Source organism: Cantharellus anzutake, assembly GCF_015039405.1.
Source record: "Cantharellus anzutake strain C23 chromosome Unknown EI90scaffold_41, whole genome shotgun sequence".
Lineage (NCBI taxonomy): Eukaryota > Fungi > Basidiomycota > Agaricomycetes > Cantharellales > Hydnaceae > Cantharellus > Cantharellus anzutake.
In genome coordinates this window covers 200740-221752 of record NW_024066991.1, presented here as the reverse complement: position 1 = coordinate 221752, position 21013 = coordinate 200740, and the positions used below count along the sequence as shown (strand labels likewise).

The following is a 21013-nucleotide window of genomic DNA, read 5'->3' as shown; positions in this document are numbered from 1 at the left end:
AATATCCCTCGGACTTTCAACCCCGCCTCCGTAACCTCCGTAAGCTCCGCAACCCCCGAGCTTCACGGATCACCTTCGGCCCTCTCGCCGCTTGTAATGTATTTCTCGCATTTTCCCCTCATCCCTATTTGGACTACTGCTTCTTTCTATTCTAGCCAGTTAGTCATCATCCCCACTTCCCCTCATCCTCCTGCCCCTCTGGGCCTCGCCCTCCCTACCTCCTTTCGGATGTATCACAGGTCCTGCCTTATGACCTTCGGTACCTCTCCGCTTCTTCTACCCTTTGTTCCCGTTCGGACGTCTTCGTTCCGATTCGGTTACCCTTTGTCCTCCTTGTGCTTTTGCCCCTTCCATTATATATATCGGCGCTTGTACATACTCGTTTTGGTTTAGTCCGAAATCGACCTGAAATGCCCCCAAGAGACTTCCTGCTCACCTACTGTGAAATTAAGGACCAAATGGACAAACAGCAATGGCACAGCGCTCCGCTTGAGTCGCTGAGGCCAAGGTCCCTCCACGCTAAGTCTCCGATTCCACTCCGGAGTCGTCCGTTTCCGCCCGTTCTAAGATAGACGACGTTCATAAGTCGTCACTATCCGGAAGCAAATCATGGCACAACTCGCACCCCACCTCATCCCTGATACTGCACTTTTGAGGCAAATGTAGAACTGAGAAATTGTAGAAATGATACCACTTTATGACTTCTCGGTGTGCAAATTTAAATATTTATTGTTATTGTCAAATGAGGAGCAAAATACTTCTGAGCATCAGAATCAAGAATATCTTTCCACCCCGACGTGAATTCTGCAATTAAAAAAAATGAACGGACTTCAGGTTGGCCGCAATGGGCTGAGTATAATTAAATTGAGGAAACTGCCGAATCCAAAAAAGGAAACCACTTTGTTCATTCCCTTTTCCCTCCATACATCGTGTTCATGCCGGTACAGAGAAAGCGCCGTCGCGCAAATAACCTTGGAGAGTACTCCAAGAAGGTGATGTGCTATCTAGTCAAAAAATCCATTATTTCTGATTTTTTTTTCAGAGAAAACTGGCCAGTAATGCACCTGAACCCGCGCATCGATGCACTCCTGCTGTGATACACTTGTCCATTCCCACCGAAAACAACACCTTGGGTTGCAGTGACTCCGATGTTTGTGATTTCGACATTGAGCTGGAAAGTGACAGTGATCAGAGCGAGTTTGATGCCGATGATTTGGATGAAAACTCCGACAACACCTCTGAACGGCTATCAAAAATCCCGCTGTTTGAGCGCATGTGTCAGGCTCAAAAGGTCCTATCCCATCTAATACATGAGCGGGGTGCGATTGTGGGGAATAAGGTTCAGTATGCCGGAACAACAATCAACGGGACTCCTTCAGAGCGGACCCGACGCCGTCATGCTGCCAAACAACGCATTGTTATGCAGAAAGTGCAAGAGATGGCTAAGAAAACCAAAGCTGACCAAAAAAAACGCACCATACATGATTTCTTTCGCCCTCCCCACAAATCCAACTCCAGTACCCCAGACCCGATTGTTGTCAGCGACTCGGATGCCGACTCTGATGACTCTCTGCTGAGTATGCGTGAAATAACTAGCCAAGATCTCAATGGTTCCAATCACCCAACTCCAGATAACATCAATCCTGGAACAGATGATGCCTCAGAATCAACGTGCACCAGTACTCCCTATCCAGACACTCCCATCAACCCATCCGAAACACCCATCCCCATCACATCAGAGACTTACCCCAAAGATCCTTTGCCAACTCAGTATCACTCCCACTCATTCGTTGCCGCTCCATCCAGAGAGGCTGCAAAAGAATCTGCTGAAAGGCTCAGTGAAATTGTTCGACCCCGCCGGAATGGCCCTGGTCATAAAAAATCAAATTTTGATGACTTAACACGCATGAGACTTGAACAAATGCTCCAATTGCTGCGAGTGTATAGTTCTGACCGTGCGGGTTTGGTGCTGGACATAGGCTGGATTTGTGCTTCAGAGTTTGTGGCAACCTCTTGGGACCGTGGGCCCTCATATGCAAAAAGGTTGCGTGAGTGGTGTCGCGCTTTCATGGTTGATTCTGACGACATTCCAATGAACCCCTATGGAAAATGGAAGGAATCAATACTTGTGACGGATGAGGATCTTAGGCACGAAATCGAGGCTCACCTCCGTAGCCTTGGTCCATACATCTCGGCATTGGACATTGTTCAATTTCTAAATACTCCAGAGATGTGTGAGCGCTTGAGCCGAAAGAAACCAATATCTGTCCGAACAGCACAACGATGGTTAAAAGTGATGGGGTACCGCTGGCAGAGGGAAAAGAAGGGACAATATTCAGATGGTCATGAGCGAGAAGATGTCATCCGATATCGGCAGCATGTGTTTCTTCCCGCAATGGCTGAATATGGGATGACAATGAGGAAATGGGATGAAAAGGGGGAAGAGGTGATTGATTCAACTGAGGGTCCACGCACTGTTGTCTGGTTTCATGATGAATCCATCTTCTACGCTCATGATCGTCGGAAGGTCCGTTGGGTTCATAACTCCGAAACAGCAAAACCCTATGCTAAGGGTGAAGGTGCTTCTGTTATGGTGGCTGATTTCGTCTCAGCTGATTATGGGTGGCTGAAAGGTGGTGATCGGACAGCTCGGGTCACACTCAGGCCAGGCAGTAACCGGGATGGATATTTCACGAACGATGATGTGATCAAACAGGTGACAACAGCAATGGAGATCTTGAAGGAGCATTATCCCCATGACAATCATGTCTTGGTCTTTGACAATGCACGCACACATTCCAAACGTGCTGATGATGCTTTGTCAGCACTCAAAATGCCAAAGGGTCCCAAGGAATGGGGAATAACCGTGAATGCACGCGATTCAAGTGGCGCAATCATATACAGGCCCAATGGGAAACCTCAAACCACGATTAAACACATGGCAGACACAACTTGGAATGGTCAAATTCAACATATTTATTACCCTGATGATCACCCCAAATATCCTGGATATTTCAAAGGGATGGCAAAGATCTTAGAAGAGCGGGGCTATGAGGTTGCTGGGCTTCGTGCTCAGTGTGACAAGTTCAAATGTCGTGGTACAGCAGCACAATGCTGCTGCCGCAATATCCTTTTCCACTCTAACGACTTCATGAATGTCAAATCCCTGCTTCAGACACACTGTGAAGCTGCTGGGTTTGGCATTCTATTCCTCCCAAAATTCCACTGCGAACTGAACTTTATTGAACAAGTATGGGGCTATTCAAAGAGGACCTATCGTGAATCTCCACCATCATCGAAGGTTGAAGATGTGGAAATTAATCTGCAGAAAGCATTGGAATCTGTGACGATAACTTCAATGCGAAAGTAAGGATTCCTTCTTCAATGAAATCCCAAATATTTATGATAACACAAATCCACAGGTTTGCAAATCGTTCATTACGGTACATGGAGAGCTATTGCTATGGCCTGAATGGGTGTGAGGCCCAATGGGCAGTCAAAAAATACAAAGGGCATCGCGGACTCCCACCTGAGGCAGTGCAGGAGGTTATTCGGGAATTTGCAGCTAGAAATATTGAAAAGAATATATAAATAGTATATATAAGACAATCAGACAATACAATAACTTCAATTATACACATGAATTTCTGGGCCTAGAAACATTGGCCGCTCGTGACCTGTACTGCCACATCCGGCAATTGCCATCATAGTGACGACTTATGAACGTCGTCTATCTTAACATGCCCTGACATCACCCCCCCTTAAGCCGCTTCGCCTCGAAGTGGCTGGGCGGTTCTCCTTCTCTCTCCCCGGGGCGTGGGGGTGCGTTTGATGGAACTCCTCAACTAGGTCGGAGGCGTGGGTCAGGTGGTCGCACATGAGCCATTGGTTTTCCAAGTGTGGCCACCCTGTATACTTTACCAGGTACCGGAGTTTTCGGCATAGCCACTTAGAGTCCAGGATTTTCTCGACCTCGTACTCCTCTTCTCCATCTACGAGGTCTGGGCCCGGGTGGGGGTCAGCGGGGTGTTCCGTGATTTCATCAGGGCGGTGCGGTCTGATGTTCGTCACGGATACAACTGGGTGGATCCCTCTTTGTCAGGTGGTGAGCCCGAGTTTGACAGCGGTGGGGGAGACGACTTTAACAATCGTGAAGGGGCCAGTCCATTTATGGTCTAGCTTCTTGGTCGGGCGATCAGTTGTATAGTTCTGGGTGCTGAGCCAGACCCGGTCGCCTTCTTGGTATGTAGGGGCCGCCTCACGGTTCCGGTCATAGTAGCGGGCCATCTCATCTGCCACATGCTCTAGCGCCACCTTCGCCTCTTCCTGCATCTTCATCATCCTCGATGAGAAGGCGTCAGCGGCTTCTACCTCGGATGTGCGCATGGGCTCTGTTCCCATCCTGGGGTGTTGGCCAGTATCGAGCTCAAAAGGGGTGCGGCGAGTAGAGGAGTGAATGCGGTTGTTATAGGCAAACTCCGCTAGCGGGAGCCAGTCCACCCAATCATCTTGGTGGTGGTTGACAAACACCCTAAGGTAGGCTTCCACTTCTTGGTTTACTCGTTCCATGTGCCCATCTGTTTGGGGGTGATAGGGGGTCGAAGGGGTGAGCTTGACGCCGAGGAGGTCCGCAAGTTCTTTCAAGAAGTGTGAGATGAAGGTGCTCCCTCTGTCACTGAGGACTCTTCCAGGAGGCCATGGTGCTTCCAGACGTGTTCGAGGAAAAGCCGCACAATTCCCACCGAGTCCACCATCGTCACTGTTGGGATTGCGTGGATGTGTTTGGATAGGCAATCCACTACGACCAGCACGGTGTTGTACCCCTTTGACTCGGGGAGTTCTCCAATCATGTCCACCGAGATCACTTGCCAGCGGCGAGCGGGGATCTTGTTCGGGATGAGCTTCCCCACTTTATGGGAGGGGAAGGATTTGACATGGTTGCAGGTGTCGCATCCGCGTATGTACCGCCCGACATACTCCGCCATCCGTGGCCACCAGTAGTCGTGGGAGACGAGTTCCAGGGTTTTCCACCACCCTGGGTGTCCCATCGCCCATGCGTCGTGGTGGAACCGCACCAAGTCATGGCGGAGTTGTGGGTCTTTCGGCACGTATACCTTTCCTCTGTACAGAACCAGCTCTCCTTGCCTCTCCCACTCATCCGACCTCAGTGTGCCGTCCCCAAGTTCTCGCATCGCCTTCACCACCTTCTCATCTAGGTCTTTTGCCTTGCTGATCCTCTCAAGGATAGTCATCTCTTTGCCTTCCACTAAGACCGCCTCCGCCACGCGGGCCTTGAACCAGGCGGGTTGGAGGAGAGTCAGCCCTTCGTTGTCATCTTTACCCTTTGGGTGGTCAGCGCGGCATGAGAGTGCATTGGGCTTTCCCATGAGTTTCCCGGGGCGGTGGATGAGGGTGAAGTGGAACTGGGAGAGGAAGAGTGACCACCGCGCTTGGCGCCGATTCAGCTGTTGCACGGTGCGGAAATACCCTAGGTTGCGGTGGTCGGTGTAGACATCCACTTTCTTCTCTGCTCCTTGTAGGAAATGCCGCCATTCCTCGAGGGCATGCACTATTGCGAGCATTTCCTTGTCATACACCTCGTAGTTGCACTCTACATCCATGAAACTCTTGGACATGAAAGCTACGGGGTGGAACTCTCCATCTGTTTGGAGCTGGGATAGGACCACGCCAGTTGCAAAGTTAGAGGCGTCGCACTCAAGCTTGAAGCGGCCTGTATCAGTGGGGAAGGCGAGGACCGGGGCGGAGGTGACGGCGTCTTTAAGGGCACGGAAAGCACGGTCCTCGTCTGGTCCCCAGGCCCACGCTTTGGTTTTGCGGGTCAGCGCATGGAGGGGGCGGGCTGTCTCGGAGAAGTCCTTGATAAACCAGCGATAGAAGTTGACGAATCCCAGGAAGGATTGTACTTCTTTGACCTTGGTCGGGGTCGGCCAGTCAAGAACTTCGCGGACTTTCACAGGATCCATCGCAACGTTTCCCTTGGAGATGATAAGGCCGAGATACTCGATCCGCTTCTGCTCGAACTTACACTTCTCCGGCTTTAAGAAGAGTCTCTGCTTCCGCAGCGTCTCTAGGACCTCTCGGACGACCTTCCGGTGCTCCTCTAGGGTGGCCGTGAAGATCAAGATGTCGTCCATGTAGCAGATGACGACCTCTCGATCAATGAAGTCTCGGAGGATGTCGTTCATCATTGTCTGGAATGTCGCTGGGGAGTTACACAGGCCGAAGAACATGACGGTGGGCTCGAACAATCCCCTGTTGGTCGAAAACGCTGCTTTCCACTCATCGCCATCCTTGATGCGGACATTGTTAAATCCCCAGCGCAGATCTAGCACCGAGAAGTATTTGGCATTTCGGAGGCGCGCGAGGATGTCTGAAATGAGTGGGAGGGGATATGATTTTTTGACCGTGATCTCGTTGAGCTTTCGGTAATCTTGGACTAGGCGCAACGATCCATCCTTCTTCTTAACGAAGAAGACCGGCGCTCCCATCAGGGATTTGGACGCCCATATGCGCCCATTCTGCAGGTTCTCATGCAGGAACTCGTCTAGTTCCTTCTGCTCTGGCCGTGACAGGGGGAAGGTCCTCCCTCTTGGGAGCTTGGCATCCGGCGCTAGGTCTATTGCATGGTCCCAGGGCTTCCGTGGAGGTAGCTGGTCGAAGGCCTCTTTAGAGAATACGTCTCCGAAGTCCTGGTACTGTTCTGGGACTAGCGCTTCGAACGGTGCCGGCTCCGCTCCTGGCTCGCGGGCCTCCTGGGCCATCCGCTGGGATGGCGTCGTGGTCGCTCTCAGCTCATGTCCCCACCCCGGAGGGATGATAGCGGTGTAAATCCTGTCCCCAGGTTCCACCACAGGGTCTGGGTCAGCCTGTCCTCGCGCCAACTGGCAGGAGGACAGGCACCGGGACATACTGACCTTTTGCTGCATCCAGTCTACCTCTGGGTTGTGGTGCAGCAACCACAAGTGTCCTATGATGAGGGACTGCCACCCAAGGTTCGCGACAGCGAAGCGGGCCCGCTCCGTGTGCTGCCCAAATGTCAAGAGGGCCTCTAGTTCCTCAGTTATGGCTCCGTTCTCGTTTGGGGTTCCGTCGACATTGTGAACAGGGATGGGCTGGGGGAGTGGGGTCGTCTCGAGCTTATGCTTCCTAATGAACTTGGGGCTTACAAAGTTCCCAGTGGCTCCCAAGTCTAGGAGCACTGACACGGAGACGGTGGCGAGGGAGGTTAGGGTGGTCAGCTTTACAGCCATATTGAGGGATCTGGGGGGTTGCTTGGACAGCACGTAGATGGCGGGTGACAGGACCGCTACCTTCGGCGCTGTGCTTGGGGTTTCTTTGCCCTTACTACTCGAGGACGCGATTTTCCTCTTTCTCTTGGTGATGACTCAGTGGAATTTGGACGTTGGCACTGGCTTAGGTGCCTCACGGTATCTACACGAGCTACTACTATCGCCTACAGGCAGCCGGGGCGCGTCCCTCACCGGTTGCCTTCCTGAAAATCCTCTTGGGGCTCTGTCTCTTGCCCATCTCCTCCATCCGCTTCTGGTTCGTCTACCAACCGCCTTCTCAGCCCTTCCATGAGTGCCCTAAGGTCCTCTGGGTGCATTCGCCTGGCTCGGCGGATTTTCGGTTGCAGGCAGTCTCGCGTGACGTGCCCCAGCGCGTCGCAGCCACAGCACAGCCCATTCCGTCTTTGGTCTATCCTCGAGCGGTCGAGGTCCATGGGCTGCGGTCCCCCTCCCGCCGCAGGGCGTGCTGCGGGAGGCGGCGGTGCAGCGGTGACTGGGGGGTGTAGTGGCAGGGGAGCTGGGCGTGCTTGCGGGAAGGTAGTAGGGAGCGGGGATCTTGTGGGTGGGAGTTGGGGTCTGACTGGGGGCAAGCAGGGCTGCATTGCCTGGAAGCGCTGCCACTGGTTGTCAAGGAGGGTGGCCTCACGTTTCCACTCAGCCCAGGTAGTCGGCATGGGGCGGAGGCGGTAGATGCTCTCTCGGAGCTGGGAGTTGATCGCCTGCTCGAAGCGGTCTACTAGCCCTATGTCTCTGAGCCACAAGGCGGGGCCGAGGATCTCGAACTCTTGGATGACCTTGTCCACAGAGTCGGTGCCTTGTCGCAAGGTGGTCAGCTTCTGCCTGGCCGTGGCTTCACGGTTCGGGTCTTGAAACATGGCATCGAGCTCTGTGTTGAACTCGTCCATGGTAAGCCCAGGGGAGCCCGTCGTCAGCAGCGTGATGGTACGCTGCATCGCCCATGCTCCCGCAGTCCCTCCCTTCATGTAAGACAGGACAAAGAGGATCTGGGAGAGGGCGTCGGGAAACTCTGCCACCTGAACATGGAAGTAAATGCCGCATTCAGCCTTGAAGCGGTCAAGGTCTTCGGTTGCTCCAGAGAAGGGGGTAGGAGGGGCAATTTTGGGCAGTTTGGGTCTGGGGGTGGGTGTGGGCGCTGGTGCAGGCACTGGCGCCAGTGCGGGCACAGCTGGGGGTTGGCTCTGGAGTTGGCTCTCTACGATGGCCTGGAGCTCCTGGAATCGGGACAGCAGCTCGTCATACTGCTCTTTGGTCACCATAGCAGGGGAGATGGGGGAGGCAGGGGAAATGAGGTTAAAGCCTTCTTCTGCTGTCAGGGACAACTCCGAAAGTGGCGAGGTCCCAGTGCAAGGGACTTGACGGGACAGGTATCGGCTATGCATAGCGGCGATCCCATCGTGGGGTGAGCGTCCCCGACCACTTAGGCTGAAGTGGGAAGTTGAGAAGAAGGCTGCTTCTTCTGTTCCCACCCCAGGCGCTATTATATACATGCGGTCAGGGTCACGTGGGAGAAGCCACGTCATCTCCACACACAGCTGCGTCTCCCTGGGTGTCTCCGCGGGAGATCCCGGAGGTGGCCACTCAGTAGGGAGGAGTGTGCGCAGCGTGTGCAGCGATCAGGGGAGCGGGGTTAGGTACATAGTGGTACATGGAGAAAAGGGAAGTCGACCGTAGAATAGAAATAGAGAGAAGAGGGGAAAGTGAGGAAGGAGGGATGGGGGGTGATAGCGGGGAAAGCGGAGTAGGGCAGTGCGGCACGGGGTGCGGGGCAGGGTCAGGTGGGTGTGCCCTGACACTCTCCAACATTGTCATTTTTTATGGGGCCATGAAGACATGCAGGAGAAACCATGGTTTAAATGTCATTTTCATGATGCAATGCATGCCTGGTACAAACTTCAATGTGCTTGTGAGGAGATTGAGATCATCGGGGTGCGGGCATTCTCGTGCGACATGGCCCGGGGCGTTGCAATTGTAGCACAACCCCTTCCGTCTTTGGTCAGTCCTCGATCGGTCGAGGTCCATTGGTTGTGGACCTGTTCCTGACGTGGGATGGGTTGCGGGGGTTGCGGGTGTGGGTGCGGGTGCGGGCGTAGGTCGCGAGGTGGTGGGTGTAGGCCGCGTGTAGGGGGGGTGGTGGCTGGAGGTGGCCTGGTTGGTGGGAGTGGGAGTCTAAGTGGGGGTGCTCATGGCTGGGTGGCTTGGAAATGTCGCCACTGGTTGTCGAGGAGGGTAGCCTCGCATTTCCATTCAGCCCAGGTGCTGGGCATAGGGCAGAGACAGTAAATGCTCTCGCGGAGCCGGGCATTGATCACTTGCTCAAAGCGGTCGACCAGCCCTACATCACCCAGTCTTGAGGCAGGCCCTAATATTTCGAACTCCTGGATGACCTTGTCCACGGAGTCGTTTCCCTGTCGGATGGCCACCAGCTTCTGCTGGGCGGTGGCTTCCCGATTTGGGTCCTGGAACATGTCGTCGAGTTCCGTGTTGAACTCGTCCATGGTGAGTGCTGGGGACCCTGCCGTCAGCAGCGAGATCATGCGTCGCGTTGCCCATGCTCCTGCCAGTCCTCCCTTCATGTAGGACAACACAAAGAGAATCTGGGAGAGGGCGGTGGGGAACTCGGACGCACGGACGTGGAAGTAGATTCCACATTCGGCTTTGAAACGGTCCAGATCCTCGCTGGCTCCCGAGAAGGGCGTGGGGGGGGGCGACCTTAGGTGGCTTGGGTCTGGGAGTGGGTGCAGGGGCGGGTGCAGGGGTGGGCGCGGGTGCAGATGCAGGAGCGGGTGGGGGATGGTTAAGGACTTGGTTCTCCACAATAGCCTGCAGTTCCTGGAACCGGGCTAGGAGGTCATCGTACTGTTCTTCTGTCACCATGGCAGGGGAGGCAGGGGAGGTGGGGGAGATGAGGTTGAAGCCTTCTTCTGCTGTCAGGGACTTGTCCAGGGTCGAGGGGGCCCGGGTGTAGCGTCCAGGGCTGAGAGCTTGGTGGGGGGCGGTGTCAGAGACCAGATTCGAGATGAGGGAGTGTCTCCATAGCGGAGGGCTTTGGCCTCAGCGACTTCTGCCAAGAGCGCTGTGCCTAGTGACACGTCCGTGCCCTAACTTACTGACTGGCAATCAGAACCTAAGGGGGGGTAACTCTAGTTGATTTTATTACTGGGGTGTAACCTATGTACAAGTGGGATATATATATGGTTACAGCGAAGACGGGTCCGCAATTGGTGGAGCCGAACGGAGCGGAGCTAACGGGGTTAAACATTAGCCGACTGAATATTACCGATGAGTCGGGTTGCGGGGTTAGTGGAAAGGCAGGCGATAACCCAGAAATGGAAAGGAGGGATAGGCCCGAAGGTGGGCTCTGCAGGGCAGGCGAGTGTATTGCCCAGCGGAGGCGGGAGTGCGCTAGCGGACGTCAGAGCTGTCCAGAAGTCTTCGGGGCTCCGTATTTAGGGAGGCGTAGGTAATAAATTGAAATGAGGGGGTGGTGACCATTGAGGGGTACCGAGAGGATTGCGGAATATGGGAGCTCCGAGGTTAGTGAAGAAGGAGCGGATTTAGACCGGAGGGAACGGAGGGACCGGAAGTCGATGGCCAGGGATGGATATGACAGGCGGATCGGGCATGCGTACTGACAGGCCCGATGCGGGACAGTGGTCCCTGGCCACTTAGACTGAAGTGGAAAGTTGTTATTATCATTAAAGGAGAAATATTGTACTGCTTACCTGAAGTGGAAAGTTGAGAAGAAGGCTACTTCTTCGGTTCCCACTTCAGGTTTGTTTATATACATGCGGCTTAGATCACATGACGGATGCCACATTACCCTCGCACGCAGCCATAACCACCCGGGTATCTCCATGGGAGATCCCGAGGGCATCCAGTGCAGGCGCGCGTACTGGGCACAGCGGGAAGTCGTCCGAGGTGCCCGGTCCGGGTGCATGGTGGGCACGCTGCAGATGGGTCAATGGTACATTGATACAAAGAAAGTTGTCCATGTAGAATAAAGAGAGAAATAAAGAAGAAGTAGGATAAGGAGGAAGTGAGGAGGGGAGGATGAGGAGGGAGGAAGGGAAAGGGGGAGGAGGCAAGGAAGGGTGGGCAGTGGGGTACCAGGTCAGGTTGGGTATGCCCTGACACAGATGAAGCGTGTCAACCAGGAAATAGAAACCTACCTCCGGGTGTTCGTCAACCACAGGCAAGATGACTGGGCTGACTGGCTGCTGCTTGCCGAGTTTGCCTATAACAACTGCATCCACTCTTCCACCCACTGCACCCCCTTTGAGCTTGACTCCAGGCAACACCCACGCATGGGGACCGAACCGACCTGCATGTCTGAAGTCAAAGGGGCTAATGACTTTGCCTCTTGGATGATGAAGATGCAAGAGGAGGCAAAAGCAGCACTGGAGCATGCAGCAGAAGAGATGGCACGGTACTATGACAGGAACCGGAAGGCAGCACCAGTCTACCAAGTTGGGGACAAAGTCTGGCTCAACACTCAAAACTACATGACAGACTGACCAACCAAGAAGCTTGACCACAGATGGATCGGCCCCTTCCAGATCGTCAAGGTGGTATCCCCAGCAGCAGTAAAGCTACAGCTTACGGCCTATCAAAGAGGAATTCACCTGGTAGTCTCAGTCTCAAACACCCGCCCCTACGCCCCAGACAGAATCTCCGAACGCCATGCAGACCCACTCCCTGGCCCGGACATCGTGAATGGAGAAGAGGAGTATGAAGTGGAGAAAATCCTGGATTCCAGGTACCGGTATGGATGGCTCTGGTACTTTGTCAAATTCTCTGGCTGGCCAAACTCAGAAAATGAATGGCTCCCCAGAGAGAACCTGGAGAACTCCCCAGACCTCCTGAAAGAATTCCACTGGGCCCACCTGGAAGCCCCCAGACCAAGGAGGATAAAGGAAACCCCCCAACCATGGACCACAGCCACTTCGAGGCGAAGTGGCATAGAGGGGGGGGTGATGTCAGGGATCAGCCCCTGACCCCGCTGTCAGGGCACCCAACCACACCCCAGAACCACCCTCCCAGACTTCCCCCACTTCCCTGACCTCCCCATCCCTACATATCTCTCACAACTTCAGCCCGCATGTGAGCCTGCGGGAAAAATCACGTGGGTCAAGGCGAGCAACTCGCCTTAACCCATGTGACACCTTTTCCAAGTCACAGGAACATGCTCGGCTTCTACCCAGAGTCATGTTATGAACTGTACAGTACACTTCCCTTTTATAGTAGCCAAGCAGGGAATAGGGAAACTTACCCTTCTTCTCAACTCAATCCCCACTTAGTCCCTCCAGTGAGTTTGAGGAGCTGAGGACAGGGTCTAGTGCCCAGCCACCTGGAACACTGCACACACCTAGGCCTGAGGTCGGGCTGTCCCTGATCAAGGACTGAGCCCTGACAAGCACTCCCTCCGAGTCGCTGAGGCCACATCCTTCTTAGAGCCTCTTGTACCACCCAGCAGACTGGAGAAGCTTCAGTTCACTACCGGAGCACTCGGAACCCCTCTAGTTGAGCCCCACCTGCATTTGGACTCATGCCCCCCTGCAGGGTTTTTGACAGGAAGCATCAAAGGTGATCCAGCTGGCATTTGTCACAGTGCACAACTGGCCTCTATTTCCATCACAGTGGTGCTGGTCATATGGAAAGCGCCTGTTAGCATTCTCAGACATTTATTCTGTAGAGTAGATAAAGTTCTGAGAATTAAGCTGCACTTTGATTACCAGAAGATGGGTAGGCCATATAAGACTATTGGGAGTACAGCACCTATGTACATCTGGCAGAGATGTGTTTGGTGTATGCCTCTCTTGGAGTTTCCTAACATTCTCAGTGCATGTGCCATGCCCAAAGCTTTCACAGCTGTCTTTTTTATGTGCTCTGTGAACTTGAGGTGTGGGTCGAACCAGATACCTAAGTATCTCATAAGGTTGGATGGGTGGATTGTTCTGGTTGTGCCTTCTTCATTCAAGGGGATAGTGACTGATGGGCCCAGACCTGCATTTCTGCCAGTCTTGGTTTTGGTGAAGTGCATGAGTTTGTTCTTCACCTGGTCAGTCTTTAGTCCTCTCTGCTTTAACCTCCATTCCCCCCATCAACATTTATCTATATTACAGAATGGGAATGGAGGCAACCAGACTCACCCACATCCCCAACGACCACCCCCTGATCAATAGACTCTACCCACACCAAAGAAGACTCACCACTCCAACTTCCCCCACCTCTCCCAGTCTTCGACCTGCAGAAGAAATACAAGTCCAACCTGCAAAAGCCCTTCTCAACCTGCATCACCTGCATCATGCACCACATTCTGGAGGGGAACTGGAGACTTAACAAGGAGGGACCTTGGCCTCAGCGACTCATGTGGAGTGCTGTGCCATTGCTGTTTGTCCATTTGGTCCTTAATTTCAGAGGCAATGAGCAGGAAGTCTCTAGGGGGAATTTCAGGTCAATTTTAGACTGAAGGTCCAAAATGAGTATGTACAAGTGCCTGTACATAACAGGGAGACAAAAGCACAAGGAAATCAAGGGGGTCCGAAACGGAACAAAGGCATCTGAACAGGAACAAAGGGATGATAGAAGTGGAGCAGCACCGAAAGGTCATAGGTTAGAACCTGTGGTACATCCGAAAGGGGATAGGTGGGGTGAAGCCCAGAGGGGCAAGAAGATGAGGTGAAGTGGGGATGATGACTAACTGGCTAGAATGGAGAGAAGCAGCAGTCCAAATAAGGATGAGGGGAAAGTGCGAAAGATACATTACAATTGGCAAAAGTACCGAGTATGATCTGTGGAGCTCGGAGGTTGCGGAGGTTATGGAGGTTATGGAGGTGGAGTTGAAAGTCCGAGGAATGTTGGCAATGGTGTTTATGTAGTATGAGGTCACCAATGCAATGGACTTAAGCTGAGGTGGAGTCAAAGTCTGAGGTTGGAACTATGATGGAATGTTACGGGGATGGGGGAAATTCCCCATTCCTCGATCCGTTCTTATAGTGGGATGAGTGAGGTCATATCTGGTCTGTACCATAACAGGATATGTAATTTATGAGTGATCCCAGTCTTGCCTGGGGGTGGACGATCGAGTTCCCATCGATCGCGATTGGTGATGTAGTGAGCTATTAAGGGATTGATGGTAGGTAGTCGGAGATGCCAGGACGGACGGGTCAGCCACGGGTACTTGGCGCTCCTCAATGGAGCGTACCGTGTGCGAGGTCGCGACTTGTGAGACGGGTGGGAACTTCATATAGTTGCTATCGGGTACTTGGCGTTCGCAGTGCGAACGTACCGGTAGCGGGTTGATGTCATAAGCGTGCGATGAGGACTGACTAGTAGGGCCTTCGGTGACTTGGCGTTCCCAAAGGGAACGTACCGTTGGCAGGGATACATGATGACTGGCGAAGGAGGGAACAGACGGTGGATGGGCGGCGACTTGGCGTTCGCGTAGCGAACGTGCCGGCATCACGGGAAGATGGGCCTCAAAGTATTCACGATCTCCAAGATCGTGAGGTGACGTCGTATGTTGAGTACTAAGGGGAGAGCGGAGTGATGAAGACCCATAGGGTACAGATTCAGTAGGACGATACACATGTCGAGAGTCTTCGACTCTCGACCTCAAGTTCTCGCAGCGAGGACCGTTAGAGGACTCGATAAAACCAGACTTATAAGACATATTGAGAGTTGTACAGTCACACGGGTTCAGTTGAGTCACAGGGAGGGTTGTTACAGAAGACGGTACACGAGACAGTTGTAGAGCAGTTGTTAGTTAGCGGGAACCGCCTTCGGCGGTTTCCGTACATGACGCATGACTATCTACAAATGGTAAGGTCGCGGGAAGTCCCGCAAAACACAAACAACCTCGGCCAGCACCAAAACCCCAATGGGGAAAGCTTTGCACGAGGGGGGGGAAAGGGGTAGAACGGGTAAGGAGGATAGGGTAGCGGGATAGAGGACGGAAGGGAGAAAGAGGGGAGGAGCGATAGAGAGAGGGGAAGTCTTTGACCATGCGACGGATATGGTCGTTGGAGACTCCGTATCCGTAACATGGAATCTCGGAGCAAAGGTATGAGTGGTGTCCGAGTACAGGGTACGGGACAGTGGCAGAAGGTCATAACTTGGCAGAGGTTTGGTGGAAGAGGGGAGGAGGGAGGAGAGAGATGAGTGGAGTGGGGAGAGGAGTGGGGAGAGGAGTGGAGGAGGAATGGTGTCAGGTCCGAAGGTAAGTATCAGAACAGACGGAGGTAGGGTAGGAGAGTGACAGAAGGGTGGAGGTGTTGCGAGGAGTAAGAAGAGGAGGGTGGCGAGGGGAGTGATGTTCGGTCCAAAGGTGAGTATTGGAGCGGACGGAGATAGGGTAGGAGAATGATGGAAGTAGGGTAGGAGAATGATGGAAGTAGGGCAGGAGAAGGATGGAAGGGTGGAGGTGACATGAGGAGTAAGAGGAGGAGTGGTGTCAGGTCCGAAGGTGAATATCGGAACAGACAGTGGCAAGGTAGGACTCTGGAGGAGATGAGGATAAGGGTCCAGGAGTCAGTTTGGGATCCGTGTGTACGGATATGACACATGGGACACATCTGCACATGACATCACTGACCGAATCCAACTCTTCACCCTGCCAGACGACCCTGGAAACTCATTCAAACAGGAATGGGCTGATGACCACATGAACTTCGTCGCAGAGTGTGAAGATGACCCAAACACACTGCTCATCTACTCAGATGGATCCCGATACAAAGATGATGGCAGAATCAAAACTGGCTTTGGCGCAGTAGGATACTCACATGGCAAAGTTGTCTTTGAGGAGAAAGGAGTAATGGGCAAACATGTTGAAGCCTATGATGCAGAGATAATGGGCCTGAAAACAGCCATGGATGGAATCAGATGCACCCTAGATGATGGTAACATCACCACAAAACCCACCTGCATTGTCATATATGCAGATAATACTAAATCAGGAGGAGATTGGCCAGTCCAGGAACAGCTGATTTCCTCCAGAGTTGGCCAGGTACTCCAGGGCACTCCCAGGAGGACATGGAGCATTGCTTTGTGCACAAACGTATCCAGTAAATACAATTTAAATACTTCAAAGTGAGAAGCTTCTGGGAGCTCCTGGAGCATTTGAAAATGAAAAGGAACAAAAGGAGGGAAGATTCCCATGAATACCTCCTACCACAAGACCAACACAACAAGACACTGCTTAACATTTAGATCAAACACTATACTATATATCAAGGACACTGAGACTCACCAATACACAATCAAAATTTATGGCCTGATATATGATTAATCTGGCAAGTTAATCACTTTTGGGTTTGCAGAATATGGAGGAGGGGAAATGGGGGGGAATGAGGGGGAAAATAGAGGGAAATGAGGAAAATTTGAAAAATAGGGACTTCTAAAAAGTTGAAAAAAAAAATAATTAGGGAAAAAATCAAAAAAATTCAGGAACTGTAGTGCCTTTGAAGTGCTTTCAGGATATATAATTATTTGTGAAATTGAGGAAGAAATGATGGAGAAAAATGGGAAATACTTTCGGAGACCTGAGAAATAATGAGAACTGAATTGATGGGAAAGTCTGAAAATTGAATAGGAAAGTGAGGGGAAGCCTTGTAGCATTGTTATTTTCTGCTGTTCTGATTTTTCCCAATTCTTCTTGGCCTCATTCCCAGCTGCTCCTCAATACTCCTGAAAGCTCCTGGGAGGGTCCAGGAGCAGCTGGGAGTGAGACCAAGAACAATCAGAACAGCAGAAAATATTGGGTCTCTGAAAGTATTTTCCATTTTTCTCCATCATTTCTTCCTTGATTTTGCAAATAATTATATGTCCTGAAAGCACTTTCAAGGCACTATAGTTCCTGAATTTTTTTTTGAAAATTTCCCAAAATTTTCCTCCCATTGCTCCTGGCACATTGCATACTCCTCACCACTCCCAGCTGCTCCTGAACCCCCTCCCAGGAGAACACTATTGGCTCCAGGAGTGCCCAATCTGCTGTTTTGTCTCCCACATGCTCCAGCCACTCTTGAGCTCTGGAGCATAACGGACTTTTGCTGATGCATATGCAAAGTCCTAACAGACTCTGAGGAGACGAAAATTGCATTGCACTGGTGCCCAGGCCATCTTGGAATACTGGGGAACAAGAGAGCTGACCAGCTAGCAAAAGAAGGCACACAACTTAGACCAGCCTGACCCAACTTTAAATCACTCTCGTACATAGAGAGCCTGTGCAGGAGAGAGATGGCTGAAACATGGACTCACCAATGGACGAACACACCGAACCCCCTGAGATCGGGCTTCTATGCAGCGAACCAACTCACACTGAAGCTTAGACCCACCAAACAGTTCAGAAAAACAGTTCAGAAAACTCGACAGAAAAACCTTCAGCTGCATGGTCCAGTTCCAAACAGGACATGCTCACATTGGCGAGTATTACCACCGATTCGGAATCACAACGGAGAATAGAGCATGTCAATGCGATAAATCAACACAAACAAGGGCCCACATTCTGACGGAGTGCCCCCAGACAAGTAGACACAGATACCTACTAGGACACGGAAACCAGATGAAATTCCACATCCTCATGGGCAAGATGAAAGGCATAGAAAGGCTTGCCAATTTCATCAAAAAGTCCAAGACAGGCGACAAACCGATGACAACAAACACACCGTGAGGACCGCCATCGCCCGACCGACTCATGGGATAGACGAAGCAGAACAGAATTTGCAGGGGACAGACGGAACCTTTTCATTTTTTCCATTTCTTATTTTTATTTTTTATCACCATGACAATACCTATGGACACCACAGAACCCGAGGATCATTGACACCTGAATACACCAACCAGAATACCACCATGTACGCTCCGGTGTTAGGACGGGATAACCGCACTGCCACATCATCACAAGGCTGCAGGGTATTAAGATAGATTTATCATCATCATCATCGGTTCCGATGGTATGTGTACCTCATCAACGGCATTGATCTTACAGTGTAACAGCCCCAAGCCCGAGGCCTCTACGTGATTGCAGAGGTCTTTAAACTGTTGGATATCCTTCTCTTCTTGAGTCCGTTCCACCCATCAGCGTCCTAAAACCCTCCATGAATTACAATACTGCCAGCTTCTTCGGTATTATCACAATACAGACCCATACATATTTCTCTACCTTCCCAAAGGACTCCCTATATAAAGCTTGTAGTAAGTGTATCACGTCTTACTGGTGATATAAACGCCTGAAATGGGAAATGTCCGAACAGGTCTCCTTTTTGTGGTGAGTATGAAGCCCAGATCATTGTATGACTGTGGGTTCAAACTGCTGCCTAGGGTCGTCCAAGCTCTCCTGTTGTGAGTCCCCCCGATTAAAACGTGAATTCGCCTCCCAGAAGATGAAGTGGATGCATGGCCCAAGCTCTTTATTGGTACTTTGTGATTGCTTCAACTGAGAAGAACGTCATTCCGTCTCTCACCTGGGAAATGGAAATACATCAGACTACAGCGGTGCGTTCGACATCCACTCGCGGAGCTTAGGTGGGGGTTGAGAGAAATTCGGTTGTTTTCAGGTTGTTTCCTCGACAACTGTTCAATCGTTTTTCGCATACCGCATGTATGCTTGTATGTATCATTCATCTCCCCAGTCTCGCGAATACTCATGACAGCCTCCCTGCCCCTGCAGTGAGTAAGAGTATTATATGGGGATGCCTGTTATGCTGTTATCTCTCGCGCAATTCGGTATGTATATCTAACTAATAAATAATCACCGAGGGTCATCTACGAGATCTGATTGGCTCGGTTCACCCTGAAGCCAGGTTTCGAACCGCTCTGATTGGCCCTTCCAGCTTACCTCATTGATATTGAAGGTAGCCACTTACGTTGCTAACTTACTCCCTCTGTGCATTCCCCTTCTTCTGACCTGCCCTTTTACTAGAGACCTTTAACCCGTGGGGTGCTCGTTCCTCGCACACCCACGTGTTTAGCGGTCTCTAGCTCCTGTGGAGGGCATCGGGGCTGCACCCCGAACCCCCCTGGGGCGTTGCCCCAGACCCCATTGGGGCTCCGCCCCATGCAACGACATCCTTGTTATTATTGTTCCCCATGTGCTAAAAAAATAATAAGATATATGGTGATTATTTATGCACCAAGGGGCCAGCCCCTTGAACCCCTGCTCCTGCAGAGAGCTATTGGGGCGTTGCCCCAAGCCCCACTCCTGTGGAGAGCCTGGGGCTGCGCCCCAAACATATTTGATTATTTTTTACACCAAGGGGCCAGCCCCTTGAACCCCTGCTCCTGCAGAGGGCCATCAGGGCGTTGCCCCAAACCCCGCACCACCAATCATACACAGGAATGAGAAATGCCTTTCCCTCTTGGCAATGCACTGGGAGTGAGGCCCTGTTTTCCTTCATTTCCTGCCCATTTCTGCAAACCCACCACCCCAACTGATCAAGTTTTGTCTGTTATTCCTTTGTAAGTTTATAAAACAGTGTTCCCCATATTGCCATGAATTCTTTTGGATTTTATTTTAGGGAGAGCACCTTGCTTTTATTTTTCTGTCTTTTTATTCTATGTTGCTGTGAATTTTCTGGATTTTATTTTATATAAAATTTATTTTCCTTTGTTGTCCCACATTGCCGCAATTTTTTCAGATTTTATTTTATTCAGGACACCTTGGTTTTATTTTTTTTGGATGTTTCTGCTTCATGTTGTGCCATGTTGCCATGAATTTTCTCAAATTTTTACCTTATATGGAACCCTTCATTTGATTCTGCTCCACATTTTAATTACTCAATTTTATTTACCTATTTATTTTACATGCTAATAGCGAAATACAAAGAAAAAGAGAGAATGCAACAGTACCACCATTTATGGTAGATGCCAATTTCGAAAACATAACCAAACATGACTAATACAACACCACTATTACTATTATTATCTAATTATATTTGCTAATTAGCGAAAACAACAAAAAAAAATAACTAACACAACAATACTATCATTACTTATTAATAACTAATTAGTGAAAACAACCAAAAAAAAAATTTAATACAACAACTACTACTATTTTTATTATTTTATTATTATTTATTACTATTTATGGTTATTATGACCTATTTATTTACCTATCTACCTATTTTATCTATTTATCTATCTATTTTACATGCCAAAGTCACATGGGAGCAAAAAAGGGTTGCTCCCATGGGGGGTTTGAACTGGTTTTGAGTGGGGGTATTAGTACTTTTTCGCATATGTCTGTGCACGAAAAAAGTTGTGGGAGGTTAAACTCATTACTCACGTGAATTTCCTCAAACTAAACATATACACGTGATTCTTTACATAAATCTATCATATCTCTGTCAATTCTCATCCGTTTCTCGTCGGGTTTTGTTCCATGGGTGCGTCTCAATGTCCTCTACATGTTGTATTATTGGTCCGACTCGTCGTTCGGCGATCCTGAGGAGATTACAGCGATTTATCGCATTCCCATGCACAAACTGTAGAGTAATCTATTATATCTCGCTTGATACTTTACCAAATGTTTTATAAATTTGCGTACTAATTTATATATTATCAACGCAAGTTTTTGACATTTTTTCATATTTTTCTTAACATGCGGTGAGGCACTGGAAGACGTTTCCCACGCACAGACCACGCGCAGAGCAGACACTACATTCGTATCTCTGTCAGTTCTTATTCAT

At 50.9% G+C, this 21013-nt stretch overlaps 1 protein-coding gene across 1 annotated transcript; it reads left to right on the top strand.

The window, feature by feature from the left end:
• Positions 1-935: 935 nt before the first annotated feature.
• On the top strand, positions 936-1635 carry EI90DRAFT_3018132 (uncharacterized protein; the record flags this gene model as incomplete). The annotated part of the gene is made up of 3 exons (XM_039057194.1): positions 936-992; positions 1043-1537; positions 1597-1635. The coding sequence occupies 3 exons, from the start codon at positions 936-938 to the stop codon at positions 1633-1635; spliced, it is 591 nt and encodes a 196-aa protein (XP_038913491.1).
• Positions 1636-21013: the final 19378 nt, after the last annotated feature.